This window comes from Gobio gobio (genome assembly GCF_949357685.1).
Source record: "Gobio gobio genome assembly, chromosome: 19".
In the NCBI taxonomy this organism is placed as follows: Eukaryota; Metazoa; Chordata; class Actinopteri; order Cypriniformes; family Gobionidae; genus Gobio; species Gobio gobio.
In genome coordinates, this window is record NC_137112.1 from 31,744,584 (window position 1) to 31,766,199 (window position 21,616).

General features: G+C 36.5%; 1 protein-coding gene across 3 annotated transcripts in view; it reads left to right on the forward strand.

Moving 5' to 3' along the window:
* The window catches only part of foxp4 (forkhead box P4), a 130,646-nt gene extending 115,506 nt beyond the window's left edge, over nt 1-15,140 (forward strand). For 2 of the 3 annotated variants that reach the window (XM_079844358.1, XM_079844360.1), the window contains exons 15-18: nt 6,056-6,177; nt 7,631-7,697; nt 10,452-10,624; nt 11,963-14,316. In XM_079844358.1, coding sequence (XP_079700484.1) covers nt 6,056-6,177; nt 7,631-7,697; nt 10,452-10,624; nt 11,963-12,110 — 510 coding nt within the window. In that variant the 3' untranslated portion in view covers nt 12,111-14,316. Of the gene's footprint in view, nt 1-6,055; nt 6,178-7,630; nt 7,698-10,451; nt 10,625-11,962 lie in introns of all 3 variants that reach the window. The other variant, XM_079844359.1, reaches the window with a different exon arrangement.
* Nucleotides 15,141-21,616: the final 6,476 nt, after the last annotated feature.

The window sequence follows — 21,616 nt, forward strand, 5'->3', positions numbered from 1 at the left end:
TTCTTTTATTCAGCAAGGATGCATTCAATTGATTAAAAGTGACAGTAAAGATATTTATAATATTACAATTCTATTTCAAATAAATGCTGTTCTTTTCAACTTTTAAACAAAGAATCCAAAAAAATCTGATTCCACAAAAATGTTAAGCTGTTTTCAACATTGATAATAATAAGAAGTGTTTCTCGAGCACCAAATCATCATTTTAGAATGATATCTGAAGAATCGTGACACCAAATGGAGTAATGATGCTGGAAATTCAGTTTTTCCATCATAGGAATAAATCAGTTATTTTGAATTTTAATATTTCCCAATAGTGCTGTTTTTGCTGTATTTTTTATCAAATAAGTGCAGCCTTGGTGAGCACGAGACTTCTTTCAAATACCCAATATTTTTAAAGGATATCGTAAATCTTGTTAGTCCAACATACACTGCTATTGTTAAATGGCTGGTAATATAGAAATTTGATAGTCAGGCAGCTAATGCTAACCAGTTTAACCAGCGTTGTTTTGCTTTTTCCTTTTTATTTTATATTTTTTATGCCTAACAATTCAATTATTGAAACATTTGATGAAATTTTGCCATTCAAGTTAAGTTTTATGAATGTTTTATGTCAATTACTCGCATAATCTAAACAGGCCTTTATACCTTATGTCATAAGAAACTAGTCTATAGCGGTCAGTTTTTAGAAGAGCTTGCTTACCTCCTGACAATGACTCACAGACATAAAAACAGAGGAACGGAGCCAGTCCTTTGTTCAACATGACCCAAACAACAATAAATCCTGCCTCTGTGCCAATGGGTACAGCGGGTACAACAGAGATACAGCCTTCTGTACAGCTCCAATAACAGTGAGGGTTATTAATGATGCCTGGCATCGCCCAGACAACCATGTTATGAGCCGGCCATTCCCAAATCTGTTTTTCTTTTCTTTTTGGTGTCCTGATGTGCTCTCCTCATTGTTTTGATTGTGTTATGTGGCGTCTGCCTGCCTACTGGTGTTTGATAGGTGGAAGTTTAAGTCTGACTGAGTCGAGTCCATTCGATCCCATTTTCTTTGCACTCTGTACTATAACTTTCACATAAATTGGCGAAATTCAATTAGTCTTTGCATAGCCAATGGCTGCCTGCTGTTCTATGTGTATGCATATGCCAGCACAGTCTGTGTTTTATCAGTCCATGGTCACGTAGAATTGTAACTCTTATCAGAACGTTTAATTTGGACTAGTTGATTAGCATGCGCCCCGCTGGTCCAGAGCCAGTTTTGTATCAGCTCCACATCTCCTGACCAGCTCCGGCATGCCACACTTCACTGGAGCCCGCCACAGGAGCGCAGCTCTCCCCTGAGCACAGTACCTGGCCCCTGTGTTCCAGCTGCTGTCGTCCTCCTCCCTCTTCCACTTGTGTGTGTTCCACCCCAAGCTTTGATGTCCAATCAGCTGCTTTAACCACATGACGCTTGGTTTCATGCCACCCATGGAGGGCAGAGCTGATACTAGACATCAGTGAATGCATATATGGGTATTGAGTGTGCATATTTGAATCTCTTAATATTATGAAGTGAACTCTTTTCCAATAATCTTGCCTCATTGGTCTGAACAACTTCATAAAGCACAAAGTCTATAATTTAAGACAAAGATGTTAAGCCTAATAGCCTAAAAAATATAAATAAATCATTACTAAATATAAAAAATAATTTAAAAATGCAAAATTAATTAAAAAAAAAAAATCAAATTAATATTTAAAAAAAAAAATCTAATAAAGGTAAGTTTAAATGGTTAAACACGGTTATTGTTGTTGAATAAGAGTTTCTCTATTATTATTAACTTTGTTATTAGTATTATAACTTTTATTCAATAACCATGTTTAACTTGTAAACTTGCTTTTATGAAATGTTTATGATGATTATTAGTATTATTATATATACATATATATATATATATATATATATATATATATATATATATATATATATATATATATATATATATATATATATATATATATATATATATATATATATATATTTTTTTTTTTTTATATATTTTTTTTATATTTTTATATTTTAATTTTTATATTTTTATTTTTATCTTTATCTTATTTCCTATTTTTATCTTTTACTTGATTTATTTATAATTCTACTTATGTTAATACTTTTTATTCTAATATTATTCTATTTCTATTTTAATTTCTTGTAACTGTTATTTGCACTGTCCATGGAGCGGACCTGTTTACATTTCACTGCCAGTTGTATATTGTGTATATAACTGTGTATGTGACAAATAAAACTCTTGAATCTTGATATATATATATATATATATATATATATATATATATATATATATATATATATATATATATATATATATATATATATATATATATATATATATATATATATATATATATATTATAATAATCATCATAAACATTTCATAAAAGCAAGTAATCATTGGAACTTTTATTTCCGTAACCATCTGTTTAACCTTCCTAAACTTAACCTTAATGGGATTTAAAAAATCATTATATTAATAACTCAATAATGAAATGTTTAACATTTAATCTAAACATAACTTTATGAAAATATGTATTATTAATACTAATAATGATAATAACTAAACTACCATATGTTTAACATTTTATTATTATTAATAATAATAATAATAATAATAGTGTTTTACTTATGTTATTGATATGTTTAACTTATCTAAACTTACCTTTATGGAAGTTTAATAGTAATAATATTTAAAATGTTTTTGTAATTATTATTAATAATAACCATGTTTAACTTATCTAAACTTCACCTTTTTGTCTCGTGTCCTCTCTCTCGCTCTCTCTCTTTTTCTGTCCAAAGTGAAAAGCAGAGCGGTCATTAAAGGCCCGGGCTGGCCATGTAACTGTCCCATTTAGCAGGCCATCTCCTCATCACCCTGCTCTTAACCATTAGTTCGTCCCTCAGAAAGAGGTGTTAATACATCCCTCCTTTCCCAGCACCTCCCGTCCTCCACTTCCCCCTGTGGACTAGGAGCTTGGCAAGGTGCTGTCAGGCCGAAGAGAGGAAACGGACACCGCGTAGAGTAGATCGCTTCCTGTCAGTCTGTCTGTCTCATTAGCCATTCACGTGGCCTACAGCCTGGAGCCTGGGCTGAGGAGGTGCTGCCCCACATTCAGCCAACACTGGCCCAAGGCTCATTTGTGTGCCTGAGCCTCTAGAGGGGAGGAAGTAGGGAGAGAAACGGAGAAGGTGAGGTGAGAGAGGGACCCAAGGCGGCTAAGGGCACCGAGACAGAACAGCGAGCTAATAGTCTTGAACCGCAGCGGCACCCAAGAGCAGTTAGAGAGCTTAGCCAGTGAGAGTTGAGGGGAAGGAGGTGAAAGGGGCAGGAATATCTTTAACAACTCATTTCACTTTTATGAAATTTAACAATTAATGAATCCGTCTACTTTTCCTCCTCCACCAGAGCCAGTTTTCTTTTTTTTTTTCTCCTACAGTACCTTTTCTCAATCTCTCTCTCTCTCTTCTTTTTTTTATTTTAATAACTGCACGTTCTTCTCACTCGTCTTCGTCTCTTGCTGGTCATTTGGCCCGGTATTAAATATAGAAATGGAGATGCATGTTCTCCGGTGCTCTTAATGGCCATCTATATTTCATGAAAAGTCAGGTCCGGAGAGTAGGGGAAGTCATTGATCAGTTAGAGGGTAGCTCTTATTCACAAGATGGACACCAGCTGGGTCATTCTATAAAACTGGTGCTATTTGTGTCTCTCATGTGTGTAAAATTACTTGAACAATGAAGGGCTGATGCTAACTTTTACTGTATTAAGCATTTTTCTACAACATCCCCTTGCTATATTAGCAAAAACGAATTCATTTTGATGAAAACAAAACAAGTTTATGTGACATGTGAAGGCCAAGTATGGTAAATCAGTCTCTGAATTTATCCTCTGCGTTTCCATCCAAGTTAGTGCAAACACATTAGGAGTAGTGAACAAACACACACACACACACACACACACACACACACTGCAAACCGTGGACAAACACACCCGGAGCAGTGGGCACTTCAGTCATTTCCTTCCGGTATTGAGAATCAGACCTGCAAACCTTCGGGTTACCAGTCTGACTCTCTAACTATTAGGTTACGACTGCCCAGACTAACATTTTTTGGCAACACTTAAGTTTAGGGTCCAATTCTTAACTAGCTGCTTATTGGCTGTTTATTAGTACTTATAAAGCACATATTAATGCCTTATTCTGCATGACTATAGTCTACATCCCTAATTCCTAAACTTAACAACTACCTTATTAACTATTAATAAGCAACAATTAGGAGTTTGATGCAAAAGTCGTAGTTAATAGTTAGTTCATAGTGAAACATTTTTTTATAAAATGTTTTCGTTTACCACTTTTTAATGAATAGAAAGTCCAAGGAATAGCATTTATTTGTAATTGTAATCTTTTTTTATGTTCAGAAATGTCTTACTGTCACTAAACCGAAACTCAACCTTGTTACAATCATATTGTATCCATTTTAAAGTAATGTGAGCTATTCTATTAACACCTCAATACATTGCGTTTCATAGAAAGGTCATAAAGTACTTAATTATCAAACAGGAAAAGACATTCCTGTCATAGAATGACCCAGACCCTCTTCCTCAGTGGAAGATATAACCTGGTGTCTGCCTGACACATTTCATTCCGCTGGTGCACTTGTACTTTCTTTTGTATGATGCTACAAGTATCTAGAAACGGCCTTGGTGTCAATGGTAGATTGTGTTTTATTTAAATCCACAGTGCCTGAGATTTGCTTTCTTAATTCCCTTTCCTGGTCCTATGATTGACTTTTTTTTTTCTTCGAAAAAGTCTTTTGTTAAATTTTTTGTATCAATATTGACAAATTTGTATATCTTTTCACTCTGAACTGAAAATAAAATGGATTGTAAATGCCATTTTAAGCTATACAGTACGTACTGTACATTCACTGTCGCTGTTCATTTCTAGCTAGAGATCGTGAAATTGTGTCACCCTTCAACACGTGGGCACAGTCACCAAAGGAATAGAAACCCGTTTGACACGCGTCCCATCTTTCTAATATAGCTGCCACCCCTCCAGTCACTCATGCACACACACACACACACAGCCAAGCGGGCATTTTGTTTATGTCTGCAGAGGCTGACCCCCTTTAAATTGCTGCTAATGTTTTAACTGGGAGAATTAGTCTTTCATCACGGATGGGAATGCAAATAAAATCGGTGAGGTGGCAGGCTGAAATTGGGGTCATACTCATTTGCAAAACTAAGCATCATCGCTCCTGCACGGGGAAATTTATTCAAAGGAGGGAGGCCTCGTCTGATTATGGCACTTGTAATTATGGTTAGGAGTGATTCCGGCATCAGCAGTCCCTCCCTCATGGATTCGGGGGGAAAAAAAGAGTGCGTCGGAAAAAATACACAGGATTTAATTATACACGAATTAAAATTGGTAATGAAATTGGGCATGAACAAACTACAAATAGCAGATGAAAAGGAAGGGACCTCCCTTGGGGGTGTTATTCTAGATAGTGGCTGATTAGTGAAATTTAAAATAAAAAAAGCAGGGGGTGGGTTTGCTGATGGTGGTGGGGGGGATAGGGCGCATCGTTTCTTATTTTTTTGCGTTCAAAGATGGAGTTTTTTTCAAACTCCCACTGTTATGATGGTGTGGCACCACATTGTCACTTCCCCTTGGTAGAATGTGCACTTAATTGGTTGTGTGTGTCTGTGAGATGGTGCGGGCGGGGGAACGGGTTCGAGATGGAGAGATACGCTCAGTCGACATGTCCCCGTCTGAGCCGTACAATCTTTTGTGCTCATCATCACGTGCGCTCTTTTAATTAGAAAGCAGGTATAAGATTTATGCCATTATTAAAGGCTGTTTATATCAGGCCTCGCTATAATTGCATTTCCAGCAATGACAGCGACACGGTCGCGATTCTGCTTAAGATACCTAGTCGTGGCTGGAACGGGAAACTGACTTCTACTTTTTTGTCTGTTCTTTATGTCCTGTTTCCGTTACCCAGAATGCTGTGCGCCATAACCTGAGTCTGCACAAGTGCTTTGTGCGGGTCGAGAATGTCAAGGGTGCCGTTTGGACCGTGGACGAAGTGGAATACCAAAAGAGGAGACCACCAAAGATGACCGGGTACGTAGACTCAGATGGGTCGCCTTTAAAGGGACAGTCCATCCAACAGTGAAAATTCGATCATTGTTTATCACCCTTGTGTTGTTCCAAACTACTACGACCTTTTAGTCCATGAAATTTTAATGAATTTCCAGTTGTCAAGCTCCAAAATTATCAAAAAATTATCATAAAAGGACCTTAAAATCTACACTGTAAAAAAATATTAAATAAAAAAATACAATAATATTATTTTCGGTATTACGAGAGGCCTGTATATTTTAAAACGTATAACCATATATTTAATTAAGTGATAGAATGTTAATATCCTATCAATAAAACATGGTCGATACTCATTATAGACAGGTATCAGGGTAACAAACATAACACTAAAATAATGCAATAAACATTAATGACTAAATAACAGAAAATGTAATATAATACTCTAATGTGCTTTAAACATTAAAAAAGTTTTCATACAGAATGTTTCATTACTGTTTTTCACTGTAAAATATAATGGTAATTCACAGTTTTTAATTTCCAAAAACCATACATTTGTAGTAAAATTACATACACATTTTTACTGTGTAGCTTTGTTTCAAATGAACTAAAATATAATCACTATCACCATCCGCTCTGCTGTAGTTCTTAAAACAAATATGGCCTCTTTAGGCAAGTTGAGTCAGGTTTGAAGTGACCAATGGCATCATTGATATCAAATAGATGTGCTTGCTTAAGAACGCCTGCTCCGAATTTTTTGTAGCTTTACAGACTGAAATATAAGCCTGTCAAAAGTCATTTTAATCACAATAACCTGCGAAACACTGGATTAAAAGAGCACTCTTTAAGTGAAGACTATTTATTTAGTAGTAGTCCCAAAATCAGCCTTTATTCCTGTAGCTAAAGCGTAAGCTTGTAGGTCTGCTCTGTAAGTGGGGCTGTAATCGTTATTGGCATGTATGATTACCCTAATGGGCTTCCCATCATTACCCTATTACTGACTCTCTAGTCAAAAGCACAAAGGTCTCTTTTGTGCCTCGCCTGCTTGTGTTTGGCAGTGCATGCGTGTGTGTTTGTGCGCCTGTGTGTTTTTCCCGTCTGTGTCTACACTGTTTAGGGTACATTGTGAGCAGATGCACAGCAGAAAAGCGTGCCTGCTTGCATTTGTACAAACAGATGTTACACGCCGTCTCAAGCTCTGCCAGAGAGACGACGGCAAATTACCCAGCCAACGGCCTGCCCGCCAGATTTCAGCCCTGTAGCACACAGACACAAAAGCGAACAAACAGTAGTGTGTGTGGAGTTTAAGCTGTGTCAGAATGCATGTGTTACTCTCTATTGTTGAAGTTTTCTATTTATCTTTTGTAAATAGAATAGTGCCTCAGCGTTTTTCATGGTTTTAACAGACTTTGGTCAGCTGTGTTTTGTCGTAAGCCACACGTGTACTTAATCGCCCTCTCTTTCTTTTTCTCTTCAGAAGTCCCACTCTTGTGAAGAATATGATTTCTGGGCTGGGATTTGGCTCCCTTAATGCCAGCTATCAGGTGAGTGTGTTTGCACTTTCAGTACATCAAATTAACACCCTTATACATTCATCCACACACACTGTTTGTTATTGCAAATGATGGGGAAGTGTATCTGGACATATTCAGATTTAGATATTAAAAATCATACGATTTATTTAGTTCTCTAATTTGAGTTGGTTCTTTTTAATGATTTGATCCAACTAGTTACATTATTCGCTATGATTCATTAGCAAAGTAATCTGAGTTGAAATTATTATTATAATTGTTTTATTTCAATATGACTGACAACTGGAAAGGACCTGTAAATATTTAAAGGTCTGAATATGAATATACATTTTTCTAGTTACACTGTTCTCCCAAATTCTTGATTCTTGAACCAGTTCAGTGTTCGGTCTGATGATTCATTAGCAAATTGGTCTGAATTTGTATTTGCATTGAAAATAAAATCTTTAAAGTGATGGAAATTTCTAAATATGAATATAACAATTTTTTTAGAGGTCTAAAATATTTTACAATGGGTAGAGTAAAAGTTGCCGTAGGGAGATCTGATATGAGTGAATCGTTCTTTTCAACGAATTGGTATAAAGGATTCATTAGTGAATCAGTCTGAATGAATTAAGTGATTCTATACAAATGGAAACATCCTGGAAAATTCATTCCTCAGAAAGTGTGCAAATCCTGAACGGATCAGGCCAGCTGAAGCGCACAAGGGCACTGATAACAATTTCCTCTTCTAATTAGCTGCTTCTCCCAAACCTCCTCCGTTCTCCTCCCTCCATCGCACACGCGCTCCCAGCCAGCCATATGTGATTTATAGCGTCAAATATTTGTCAATGAAGGTCACAGCATAAAATTAGTGTCTGTCCTAGAAAATCCATCTGAAACCCACGGTGTCACCGCGACTCCTGTTCTGAGCTTTCCGAGCCTAGCTCTGTGTTTCTGTGTTTGTGTGTGTGTTTTTCCCAAGAACACTGTGTGATGAGACAGAGATGGATCTGGGAGGTTAGCCTTTGTGCTTGCGTCCTGGTCTGGGTGTGTGAGCGTGTGTGGCGCTCTGTCAGGTCTGTGCCCATCCATCTCCTCACAGGACAAGCAGTGTCAGCGCCTGACAAACAAACAGCCCAGCTAATCACGGGCCAACACACACACACAAACACACTTCCACCGCCCTGGCCCAGTTTGTCCCGCTCTGACCCCGCAGGCCATCTCTATGGAAATGGAACTGCTCATCCTGAAAAGGCCGCACATAAACTAGCCTTTAACAAAAGAGCAGACACACAGTGCGCACAACAACGCCCTTCCAGAGTGTGAGAGAGCTGTGGCTCTCTGCTGTTTTCGATTTGTAATTCCTCGAGTGTGTGTTTGTTTTAGGCTGTAAGCACAATCTCGCCTAAAATCAGCCTTTTAAAAGTGACTCAGCCTGGTCATCTTCTCATTAAGCAAGCGTTAAGAATGTTTACCTATTACATCTGTCTGTTTTTGCCACTTTCTTCCAAAATTGTTGGTGACTCCCTATTAATTATAGTTTAAAGGGAAAAAATAGCCCTTGTTTGGTTCACATCAGCTAAAACTTGTGTGACCCTGATCATCTTTCTCGCTACCACCCGGTCTCCACAGAATCAGAATGAATTTCCCTCTAAACTCTTTAATTTCTCCCTCTTCCTCTTTCTCTCGACGGCATATTTTGGGCAGTCACGACAGTTTGAATTGGCATGAGTACCACCACTTTTTTGAAGTTCAGAAGTGACTGTAGGGAGACGAAGGAAACCAACCAGAACCGTTTTCCGTTCCACGTTTCCTCGTGCATTAAAATATCCATATGCAGTTGTTTATGTAGATTTGTATGCAGTAATATGAATTTAACCTTTACTTGCATTGATTTTTACTTCGACTATTTCTTCTGACTTGAAACTTTTTTGGACTTATACCTTTTAAACCTTCAAAACCAGGGGTTAACAGTATATCTGGAGGTTTTTTTTTTACGTAAATAATTACAAATTAAGTATTAAAAAATTATACAAATATAATGTAATGACGATTATTTTAATAATTATTAATATTAATTATTTTATCACTCAAATTATGCTGATAATATAATTTTTAGTTGAATTAATGAAAAAGAAATAAATTATATTTGGCAATATTACTTAAATACTTTAAAAATATATATATCATTATAAACCGTAATGAAGAAGTAGTGTTTTCAGGCTTTTGGACCCCACTGTAAGTGTCACCATCTTGTCATCTTTTCCTGTTTTTACTTCATTTCTTTTCCCCTTTAAAAAAAAAAAAGTAAATACCTTATAGTATTTGATACTAATTCAGTATCTCATGTCCTAAAGAGTTTTAGAGTTGTTTTCATTTGAGCAGCACGGAGCACATGTGTAACGGGAGCACGCGTCTGTGTGTTTCAATCGGGTCTGTTGTATGGAGGCGAGGAGACCCCTAGTGGTCACACAAACTAACCTGCTGCACCACTGCCCCCAGATTTCTCTCAAAACACATAGATTGCATCTGTCCATTCAGCACATTTATCAAGACCAACAAAGACTTTTAATAGTTAATGTTAAACAAAAAAATCAATAAAATGACACGTCCGCTGAGGATGCTAACTGTGAAAGGCACCATTGTCTTCAGTCATATTTCTCGATATATTCACTAAAATGACCTTTCAGGCCTACAACACTAACAATGCCTTATGATTTTACAGCAACATATCCATCATTGAATCTCTTAACGTTCTATAATAATACTTAAAAATTGTGTGTGCAGGCTGCACTCGCAGAGAGCAGTCTTGGTCTTCTGAACAGCCCCACCCTGATGAGCAACAGCACAGGTGCGAGCCTCAACATGCTGCACATCGGCCACGATGATGTCAGCAGCACTGTTGAACAAGTCAACAGTAACGGTAGCTGCAGCCCTGGCCTCTCTCCGCAGCAGTATGGGTAAGACTAGCCAACTCACTGCCAGCTGGTTGCTAGTTCCTTGATATGTAGTGTACTACTTAATTTATTACCGAATAAAGCAATAACATAACGTTAAAGTGTGTTTTTTAGTTTTTATGAAATAACAGCAATGAAACAATAAATGCATTCAATTTTTAATACACACAGTTCCAAAGTTTGGAATTTTTTTGTTTGGCTGCTGATTTTGTTGTTGTTGTGGAAACTGTTATGCATTCTTCAGGATTCTTCATTTAATAGAAAGTTCAAAGGAGCAACATTTATTTGAAATAGAAATCTGTTACAATTAATGTCTGAACTTTTCATCCATTTAATGCATGCAATAATAATCACAATAAACAATATATACATAGTATATCAATTAATAATGCTCTCTCTCTCTCTCATATATATATATATATATATATATTAGGGCTGTCAAAAGATTAATCGCATCCAAAATAAAAGTTTGTGTTTACATAATATATGTGTGTGTACTCTGTTAATTATTATTTATATATAAATACACACACATGCATGTATATATTTAAGAAATATTTGCATGTATATACTGTATATACATTTATATAATCTATAATATATATATAAATATAAATGTTTTATATATAAAAATAATATTTTTTTCTTAAATATATACATGCTTGTGTGTGTATTTATATATAAATAATAATTAACAGAGTACACACACATATATTATGTAAACACAAACTTTTATTTTGGATGCGATTAATCTTTTGACAGCCCTAATATATATATAGATATAAATGTATGTGTATGTGAAATTGATTAATCGTGATAAATACACACTCATTCATGTATATATTTAATAAATATTTACATGTATATACTATATATAAATATAAATTTATATATAAATATAACTAATTTTTCTTAACTTTATACATGTATGTGTGTATTGTTATATACATAATAATTATACAGTACACACATTTTATGTAAACACATGATTAATCACAATTAATTGATTTGACAGCACTATATATAGAGTATACAGTATATATATATATATATATATATATATATATATATATATATATATATATATATATATATATATATATATATATATATATATATATATATATATATATATATACACACTTATATTCTTCCTTAATTAAATCTTATATTATATTACTAATTATAGAATAGTGTATACATTTAAAACATCTACATTTTAAAGCAGTTGAAAAAGTGACATGTTTAAAAAGTGCTGCACATTTAAAGGTTTATCTCTCATTTGATTTATCTTGCTTCTATAATCTAAGACTGACGTATTGCGTGTTATTTTTCTTTCAGACACCAAATCCATGTGAAAGAGGAGCCAGCTGAGATGGAGGAGGACAGCAGACCTGTGTCCCTCATGGCAGCTGTCACTCAAAACCTGAGCATGCCTGGTGACGAGCGTGACATGGAGGACGAGCTTCCCACGGAAGAGCTGGAGTAAGAGGAAGGGTTGTTGGAGGCGGAGCTCACCGGCCCGACCACTCCCTGATATTCAAGATTTTCAAGATCAAGTGAGAAAACAAAGATACAAAACCAACTACAACTTCAAAAACCAAAACAGGGTTAGACCTCATCTGTTCACAATGCAAAAACACAACATGTTTTTCCCCCCTCGATTTTTTTGTTTCCTCAGTCAGTACCCTCGAAAAGGCCCTTTGAGCAAGCTCCAAGTGCGTTTGTCCTCCTGTGTGTGAAACATGGTCTGATAAAAGAATGGACCAGCGTATCTAAAGCTACTGAGGGAAACCTGACGTCAGTATACACGCTTAGTCATTTTTTTCCCCAGAAGTCACTCGAGGTTTCTCTATTTTAAGTCTTTTTAAGCTTTAATTTGTATGTTCTTTGGGCCTGAGAACACTGCTTTTCTATGGGATAAATACACAGCGGTGATTTACCTCAGAAAGATGTTCACATGCCTGAAAAGAGAGGAAAAAGATGACAAACACACATCTTCAGAATGACTTCTGCTTTCAACCGGATTTTTGTACTTGTTTAAAGGGGATGCTGTAAGACTCAGTAGCTTTGCGGTCACACAGATAAGTTCACCACTCTTGACAAAGGCAAAGACTGAAACGAAACAAGCTGAAAGACTGGCAACGGCATCCCTGGCCACCTGACCAACCTTTTGTTTCTTTTTTTTGTTCGTCTCCCTTACATGACTGGACTGGAGAAACAGGGGAAACGTTCTGTCTCGAGGCAGTGTTAGCCTCCGATCAGACGGCGAATGCTTGTGCTGTCCTTATCTTTATCTGATGGTATCCACAAGAATCTGCCAGAACGTGCTTTTCCCCCCTCACTCTTTGTCAGACTAAACATAGAAAATGTTGCTACCCCCAAAAAAGGCATATTTCAGGAAAAGGAACTTTTTGCTGTTGTTCTCCTGTGGTGCTGTTATGACAGCCAGACTGACACGAGGCTTGTGGAGGACCGGCTCAGAGACTTTATTGACTGTATTGTTGATTAATATGTGTGCAGTAGCTTTCGATTTCGTTTTACTTTCATAGTCGTTTATTTCTAAAGGATCAACATTTTTCATTGTGATGTAATTCAACTATTATATGTCTTCTGTTAATGATTGTTTTGTTTTGTTTTCAATTCTCTCATCATTCCTAAAAGGGGTTACGTTTGGGAGAGAAGTTCCAAAATCCTTATTCTACAAACTCCACCCTGCAAAAAAATAGTCCAAAACGTATCCTAGCGTTAGATCACAAGGAAAGAGGATAGCACTTAGCGTTAAGTGAAACTTCCGAAACAGAACCACAGATGAAATCTAACGTTAAATAGCAACAAAACCACTCGAACATTTCTATAGCAGAGAGAAGCTGAAACTAAAGAGGTGGAATACGCATTGCAGGGCTCCCTGTAAGATCCTGAAAAACTTTACAGGCACTCATATCTCTTTTTTTTTTTCACAAATTTGCTTCATTTATTTCCACATTTTAATTTTCCCAGATTCGCAGCATTTCCTTTGTTCGTTTCAGAATATTCTGTAGTAGGCAGTTGATATCAGCTGCGATACAAAGTATTGCTTTAACGTAAAAGATAACACGGTCACAGAATACCTCAGACCACAGTGTTTGCCCCCTCTCGCTGTTATTGCGAAGGGGATTTGTACTGTGGCTAACCAATATAGTGACTCTCTCATTATCAGTTCAAAGTTCTATAGCTACTAGAAATATAAAAGTTATTTGCAATTCACTGTGTGAGTAGAAAGTGTCTGATTAGCATGTGAGCTTTTGCTTTCACTGAACTATTAAAAAAAACCAACCTTTTCTCAGTAGTGCCATGCCAAATTTCGAGGTTTAATTTAATATATGTTGCTTTTTTTTGTTGCTTTTTTTCCCCATTTTGCTTTCGTTACAGGTAACCAAAGAGATATTTAGTAAACCAAAAAAAAAAAAAAAAACTCTTTTTTTTATTTATCATTTCTTCTTCCTAAAGAACTGGCCAAAAGAACACAAACCCGTCATTTGAATATTTAATTTTTTCCTTTTCATTTTTTGACTTACACTACAGAGCATTCCAAAAACCAAAGTGTAAAATGCAAATGCTTTTTTTATTTTTTATTGTTGTTCAAAAAAAAGGAGAGAACTGTTTTAATATAAGTTAACCTGATGAGTTCTTAACACTACATATGTTTAAAGGCCAAAAAACAAACCGAAAAGGACACAAAAAGCAAAAAAAGCAGTATTAACAAGCCTCTTGCAGTTCCTTAGTTAATGTACAAAGCACTTACGATCTGAGAAAGGAAGCTCTCTACCCCATCTTGTGCTCAGGCGATTGCAGTGTTGAGAACGCAGTCTTCACCGTCTAAGATTGCAAAGGACTTTACATGCAAAAGGCACTTGAATAACAGTTGATGTACTTTGTGACACTAGAAGCCAGCAGCAGTTTCTCAGCATTATGGTTTACTTCAATTACCAGTATAAAAGGCAGTTCAACGAATACCAAAAAAGCAGGCGAGCACTTGTTTGTTGTGCTTACCCTGTTGAACAGTATTATTTACCACACTAATAAGGGATGGCTGATAGGGACTCGGATCGTTTCAAACACAACAGGAAACATTTTAAGGACTGTTCAAGTTATTATTTTCCACTTTTTCTTTCTAACATACCTGGTCACGCGCGACCTTTGTATTCATTTCATGCACACCTTCGAAACACCTTCAAAGAAATAAAACCAAAAATAATGCTACCTCCTTTTGAAAACGATTCACAAAATAGATAGGCCAATGAAAGTCACCTATAGTCATTCAAAAGGTGTAAATTCTTTCTAGTTTTTCATTCATCCACGAAATAAATAACAAAACCACACACACACATTGACGGAAAAACCAAAATAAGATTCTTGTTGCATAGCTGTAAACGGAGCTTGTCGATTCCTCTCGATTCCAAATTCATTAGCATGAATGGAAACAAATAAATGAGACACAACAGAAAAAAAAAAACGACTACCTCTCCACCCCCTCCCGAAAAAAGAAAAAAAATGCTGAGTCCTGTTAAGTATGAAGCATTAAGTGGTCAACATATTTAAAAGGGTCTACTCCAAATCACATATTCCCCACTTTAAGTGATCTATTAGCATAGTGTCTATGTACAGGTCCTCTGTGCGGAGGCTTAATTGTGTGTTCTAATTCCGCATGCATAATGAGAGGCCAGGCCAATGAGAGCCATCGAGCTGGCCGGTCATTAGAGCGTACTCAATGGGCCAGTCAGTTGGGTGTCAGAAATGATGATGGGCAGAATGCATTAACGTAGGCCACTCTTGCACGGACCCCGCTTCCCAATTAATGCAAAGTGTAGCTTCGTGACGGCTGTGGAAAAAATAGCACACACACACACACACACCCCATCCCAGAGAGATCATCTTGCTCCTAGTAAAATGGGCCTTTATTTTTACCGCACGACGAAACCAAAATATCCAAAGAGAACCATCGAGCTTGTGCTACAAGAACTGAGGATTGCGAAGGAATTGAAAAACTCACAAACAAATTGCTGCATTCACGAAATGGACTACAATTGTGCTTTTAAGGTACACGTGTAAACAAAGCTGTTTTGTAAGATGTGGACTGAAACACATTGGTGGTGATCGCCATGACTCCTTGGTTTATTTTACGCGCGTTGTAACGATGTATTATTGTATATTACCGTTCGGCTTAGCTCTCAAGGGCATTCCCTCTTTTTCGTGTGTTCATTTACTTGTTTTCTTTTCGCTTTTATTTTTCCGCACCTGTTTTTTAGCTATTGTAAAGTTTTGAGCTCAGAATTCCTATACTGTATTGCTTATGCTGAAGTGTATGTATTTATCATATTATGTGCTGCAGGTATCATGGTTAAATTTTGTTTTCCCTTCTTTTTTTGTTTGTTTTTCTGTCATAAAACGTCTGGGACGATGATTTTTTTTTTTTTCTTTAGTTTTTTTGTGTGTATTATCTCTCGAAAAAAGACAGATTAAGAGTTAGATAAGTGGTTTAGGTAACACACCTGTTTGTATATTTATCTTAGCTAGGTCTATTTTGATACTTTTGTCTCTGTAGTGCATTTATGCATTTTTAAGGAAAAAAGAGAGAAAACAAACTAAAAAGTTGAACTCATTGTGTAATGATACCTCAGAAGGACTTTTCTCAGAAGACAGGACCAAAACTTCAGAAAAAAAAACGTAGAAAAATTGTGTAGCCCTCTCTTGCTTATAAGAAAGAGCAACTTTAAGGTGTTTTTTTATTATTGGTCCTTTAGGTGCCAATATGTGTACAGACTCCCTTTAAAGTCAACTCCTATTTACCATGAGCACTCAAAGCTGTCTCTCATAAGGCAATAGCGCTCCAGATTTGTACAGAAAGACTCTGAGAAAGTGCACGGATTGGCTCTTGAGAGCGTCCTTATGTTTTCAGACTTTTCTGCACACTCATGGCACTAAAATGGGACCATGAAGTCATGCAGGCTATTTTCGACCACTGTTTGCCATTCGCTGTGAACTTGGTGTGGCTTTTCCACAGTAGCATACCAAATAAGATTGTGAAAAGGCTTTTAGAAATGCAGTTCATCTTCAGTGACCACCAAAGGGATTGTGGGTAGACGTTTGTATTCCAAATTGATCAAGTCTGCCACAACTGTAACCAAACAATTGTGTGACGAAGGTGACGGCGGTATTTTACATTTCACGGTTATCCACTCTACAACCCAGAGCTCCATTGCCCGGTTATGAATAGCTTTGAGCTGCCGCTCTCTAAGTAAAGGACCCCTGCAGGGGAGCTTTTGCCTGATGGTATTAACTTCTTCGGCCAATCAAATGGAACTACCACTTCGACTCTCCTCTCATTGTATTTTTACGAATGTGTGTACATTTTCAGCAGTGACTTCTATGTACTTTAGTTTCATTTTAACTTGTTTACTTCCTTATTATTATTTTTTTTACATTTGTTTTGCTTTTTCAGATGAGACTTGGGGGAAGAATATGTGGTGGCTTTTGAAATGGTATAGAAAATTTAAAAAAAGGCAACTAGCCATCCACCTTTGTCATTCTAACCCCCGGTGACCATGTTTATGCCAGTCACTGCCGTTTTTCTTCATGCTGTATAAAAAAAACACATATATCTGTGTATTTGTAACCTGAATCTTCTTGTGTCTGTTCATGCAGACAATAAAAAACTGTACAGTAGGTCTAGTTGCATGTAATCTGTACTAATTATTGACAATGGCATTATAAAATGCAATAAAAATACTTATTACACTGTCTTAGGCTGTGCATTGTAATTTCCTTTCTACTTTTTTTATTAACACTAAAATTAACATATTAATGTGGTTTTGTAAATAACCCTCTTATTCATGAAGGAAGTCACAAAGGAATTTTGTTTTCTTAGCCATTCATCGTTTTTATGTCTATAATTCATATCCCCATTGCTGTTCACTACGTTCACATTAAAGGGATCATTCACCCAAAAAATTTAAATTCTGTCATTTACTTACCCTCAAGTTGTTCCAAACCTGTGTAATTAAGTATAAATAAGATATTTTGAAGAAAAAAATACTTTGACTTTAGGATGAGTAAATGATTTTTGGGTGAACTATTTATCCATTTAAGTATTATTATTATTTATGAATGACTAATTATCCACAGTTTTGTTTATTGAAAATATCCTTTTTTCTTTGAAATAGTTTTTTAAAAAAAACCTTAAAGGAAATTCAATGAATAATATTCTATTTGATTCGTTATGTTCAGTACAGTAGACTGACACATTTGCATTTATGGAAAGAAAATTGCAACAAAAATGAATACAAATAAAATGAATAAAAGTGTTCCTTAATCTACCAAAAATATCTGACTAAATGACAGAGGTAGGTATTCTGAATGTACAGCCATTTTGCATTTATTGTATAAATGTCACAAATAAAAAAACACAATGACATAACTAGGACAGCCATAAAAATGACAGGAAAGGGTCAAAGGTGATCACCCATGGGGGTTTAGATGTACCTCATGCACTAATTGGTTCAAAATGTCTTTTTTTCATCATGCATCAGAGACTTAATATATAATTCACTTTAAAACATGCAAACATCCTTGCAATAAGACAAGAGGTTGTGTGGCTCTGCTGGAGCTTGAGCTTGTGCGTGTGGTGTTTCTAAAACGCACAAACACACACACCGACACAGCTACCAAAAGTAGTCCATTGTGTGAGGTGTAGAAAATGTGCTCTCGATTAAGAGCAAGCAAGGGAGGTGGCTTCCCCTAAATCATGCAAAATGCATGTGACACGGGTCACAAAGTGGGTGATTGAACCAGAAAGCAGGGGCCTCAACTTCAAGGAAGTGGAATGTCTACAGAGCACTTGCCTTTCCAACTAACTTAGGAATAGGAACATCATGGCCCAGTCCATTTGATAATACATGCTGAGTAATAGGCTAATGTTTGCAATTACCTCTTTGTGTTATAGCATTCAGCTAATCGCTAGGTTATATAATGTATTGCACATATTTAATCCGAGCACAAACCTTCTCTCACTCTCTTTAAATTCTGTCGAGTAAGCTGCTAGCGGGATGTGTGAATACAGTAATGGATACAATCATAGAAGATTTGTGAGGCATCAATCACATGTCAACAATGCATCTTTTCTGCATTGCTCTGTTTTTTAAAAGTGACCATAAATATTGCTATAGTCTTTACTTTTGTAATACTTTTTTTATTGGAAATTTTTTTGTGTGTGTGTGTGCTTCATAAGAACATCTGGGGCCTGTACCATGATGGTAGTTTAACAAACTCAGGGTTACAGGATCAGTTTTGAGTTGACAAAACCAAACCAATCTATTAGGCTTTGTCGGTCCCATGATGCTGATCATCAGCTTTCTCTGTCAACTCAGGATTTGATCGTGAGTTTAGGAGTTCAGCTGTGACATCAGTATAGTGAACAGCCAATCACATGCTGTGGTGGATCAGTGAAACTGAGATTCACTTCTCACGGCACCATTCACTTCCCTCTTCTGCAGAATATTACGTGATAGCAAAATATTACGAATTTAAACAAATTTACAAAGCAAGAAGGGCTGTCCGTGAAAGAGTACAACTTAAAGAAAAGTCGTATACGTCAATGCAAGTAAAAGTTATGAAGTTAGTTTAGTTGATATATAGAGAAAATTGAACATTTAAGCTCACATGCAGCAATTTTTTATAGCTTTATTTATTGATTTTAAAACTTATTTGTAAGTGCCTATTAATGATTGATTAACTAAAATGATACACGTATAACTGATTAAGGGTATAATATTTACATAAATGATATATAAATCATTCGAAATGATTATCACTATAAATAAGCATTGTTAAAAGCCAGACGCTTTAGTCTTTAAAAACCATTTGATATGTAGTGACCTTTAATTTGAAGTAGAAACAGGGGGAGTGACTTTATTGCATCAGAGGTGGGTCACTTTGCTCACAGCTGATTGGTCCAATTTCAGCTTGAGCTGTTTTATCCAGAACCTAACCCGCCGTGGAGCGTAAGTTACTATGGAGATGAACACTGCTAAAAGCCAAACCACGTTACCTAAAACCCAGGATTGGCACAAAATAAGCTTAAACATATCTGGCTAGCCAGCTAAACCGGCTTCATGGTATAAGCCAGTATAACCAGCCGACTGACAGAAATAGTCATGTGTTCAAACCCTACAGAAGTGTGTCCATGTGATGGTCTTGTTGTTGTGTTACAGGCTCTGTCCACCAGGAGGGGTAAATAAACCAGCCAAAAAACTGAATGGGACAGAATGAAAAAAAAAAGGAAAAGAAAAGGAAAATAACAGGACAGGCCCAGTCAGTGAGTCCTTTCAGTCTTCTGAGAAAATCTCTCACTGACACAGACAGGGTGGAGAGTGTTATTCCAACTCATTTAGACCAGGATCAGGTTCTCTGATTTTTTTCTTTCTTCTTCTTTTCTGACATCTCTTCGCTTCGTTTGAAATCTGCCCCGAAAGCTTATCTTTAAAACACACAGGCCTCCGGTCTGAAGACTTGTTGCTGCAATATTGAGAGAGAGAGAGAGAGAGAGAGAAGATGGAAAAATGTGTGCGCTTTTCGAGAAAGTTTTTATTTAATTTAAAGTATTTTGAGATTCTCTCCCAGAGTTTGACTGGAAGGAAACACTGGTCGCTCAATTTGGTAAAAGTTTTGGAAAAAATAGTTGTCGTTTGTTGAAACAGCATTAAACTCTGAGTTTTAAGTCCGACTGACTCAGAAGTCTGACTGATGCTGAGTGTCAAAATACGCCATCCACTTATCCGCCTAGATAAATGATAAATCACACGCACATAAACACTCATTTAAGTCTATCCTGCACCCTCCAACGCTACATAATGAGCCTAATTAAGATGGCTCTGACAGAATACCTCAGCCCGGACCGCTGGCTTACAGAAGGACCCGGACAGGAGAACAAAGGCATCTTTGTGAGTGATTAGAAACACATTTTCATCCCTCTCTCTTTCCCCGACCGTGCCAAAATGTTCAATTCCGCTACAAACAATCAGTGTCAAACGTTTAAAATAACATCCAAGAGAAAAACACTGGTGGACATGAGTAATGCCTCTATGTTTCTTACCGTTATCTTGGAGTGGTTCTTGTAAATTAGCATTATTATAGCTACTGTAATTTATAGTTACTGTAATTCTATCGGTTTCACATGAATCACTACAAAGTATTATGGGAAGTAATTTACTTAGTCAGCGCTTCAGTTTCTCCAGGTTCCAGCAGTTGACCTAGATATGGTTATGTACAATGACCTGTAATCACGAAATGATGCATTAGCCAGGCACTTAAAGGGTTAGTTCACCCAAAAATGTAAATTCTGTCATTAATTACTCCCCCTCATTTCATTCCAGACCCGTGTGCGTATGATGTCTTTACTACCTTTTTGAGGCTTGAAAGTAGTCAGTGCATAGGCTCAATGGAGGGACAGAAAGCTCTCAGATTTTATTAAAAAGATCTTTGTGTTTCGAAGATGGACGAAAGTCTTATGGGTTTGGAACAACATGAGGTGGAGTATAGAATTTTCATTTTGGGGTAAACCAACCCTTTAAACGAATAGTTCACCAAAAAAAAAAAAGAACATTCTGTCATCATTTACTCACCCTCATGACATAGACATTTTTCTTAGGCAGAACACTGAATGTTTCAACTGTTTTTTCCATATAATGAAAGTCAATGGGGTCCAAAACAACACTGAACCCCATTGACTTTCACTGTATGGACATGAGGATGAGTAAATGACCAGAGAAATTAAGTTTTTGGCTGAACTATCCCTTTAACAGCTGATGCTTGGCCAAGCACCGTTCCACCCAATCTGGGCCACATTTAAGCATGCAAAGCATAAAATCTCATGTCTCCGTGGAACCATGCTGTAGATTAAAGCCTTGAGAACCACAGCAATCTTAGGCCATAGAGAGGAGAAACTAAGCAGAGTGGCAC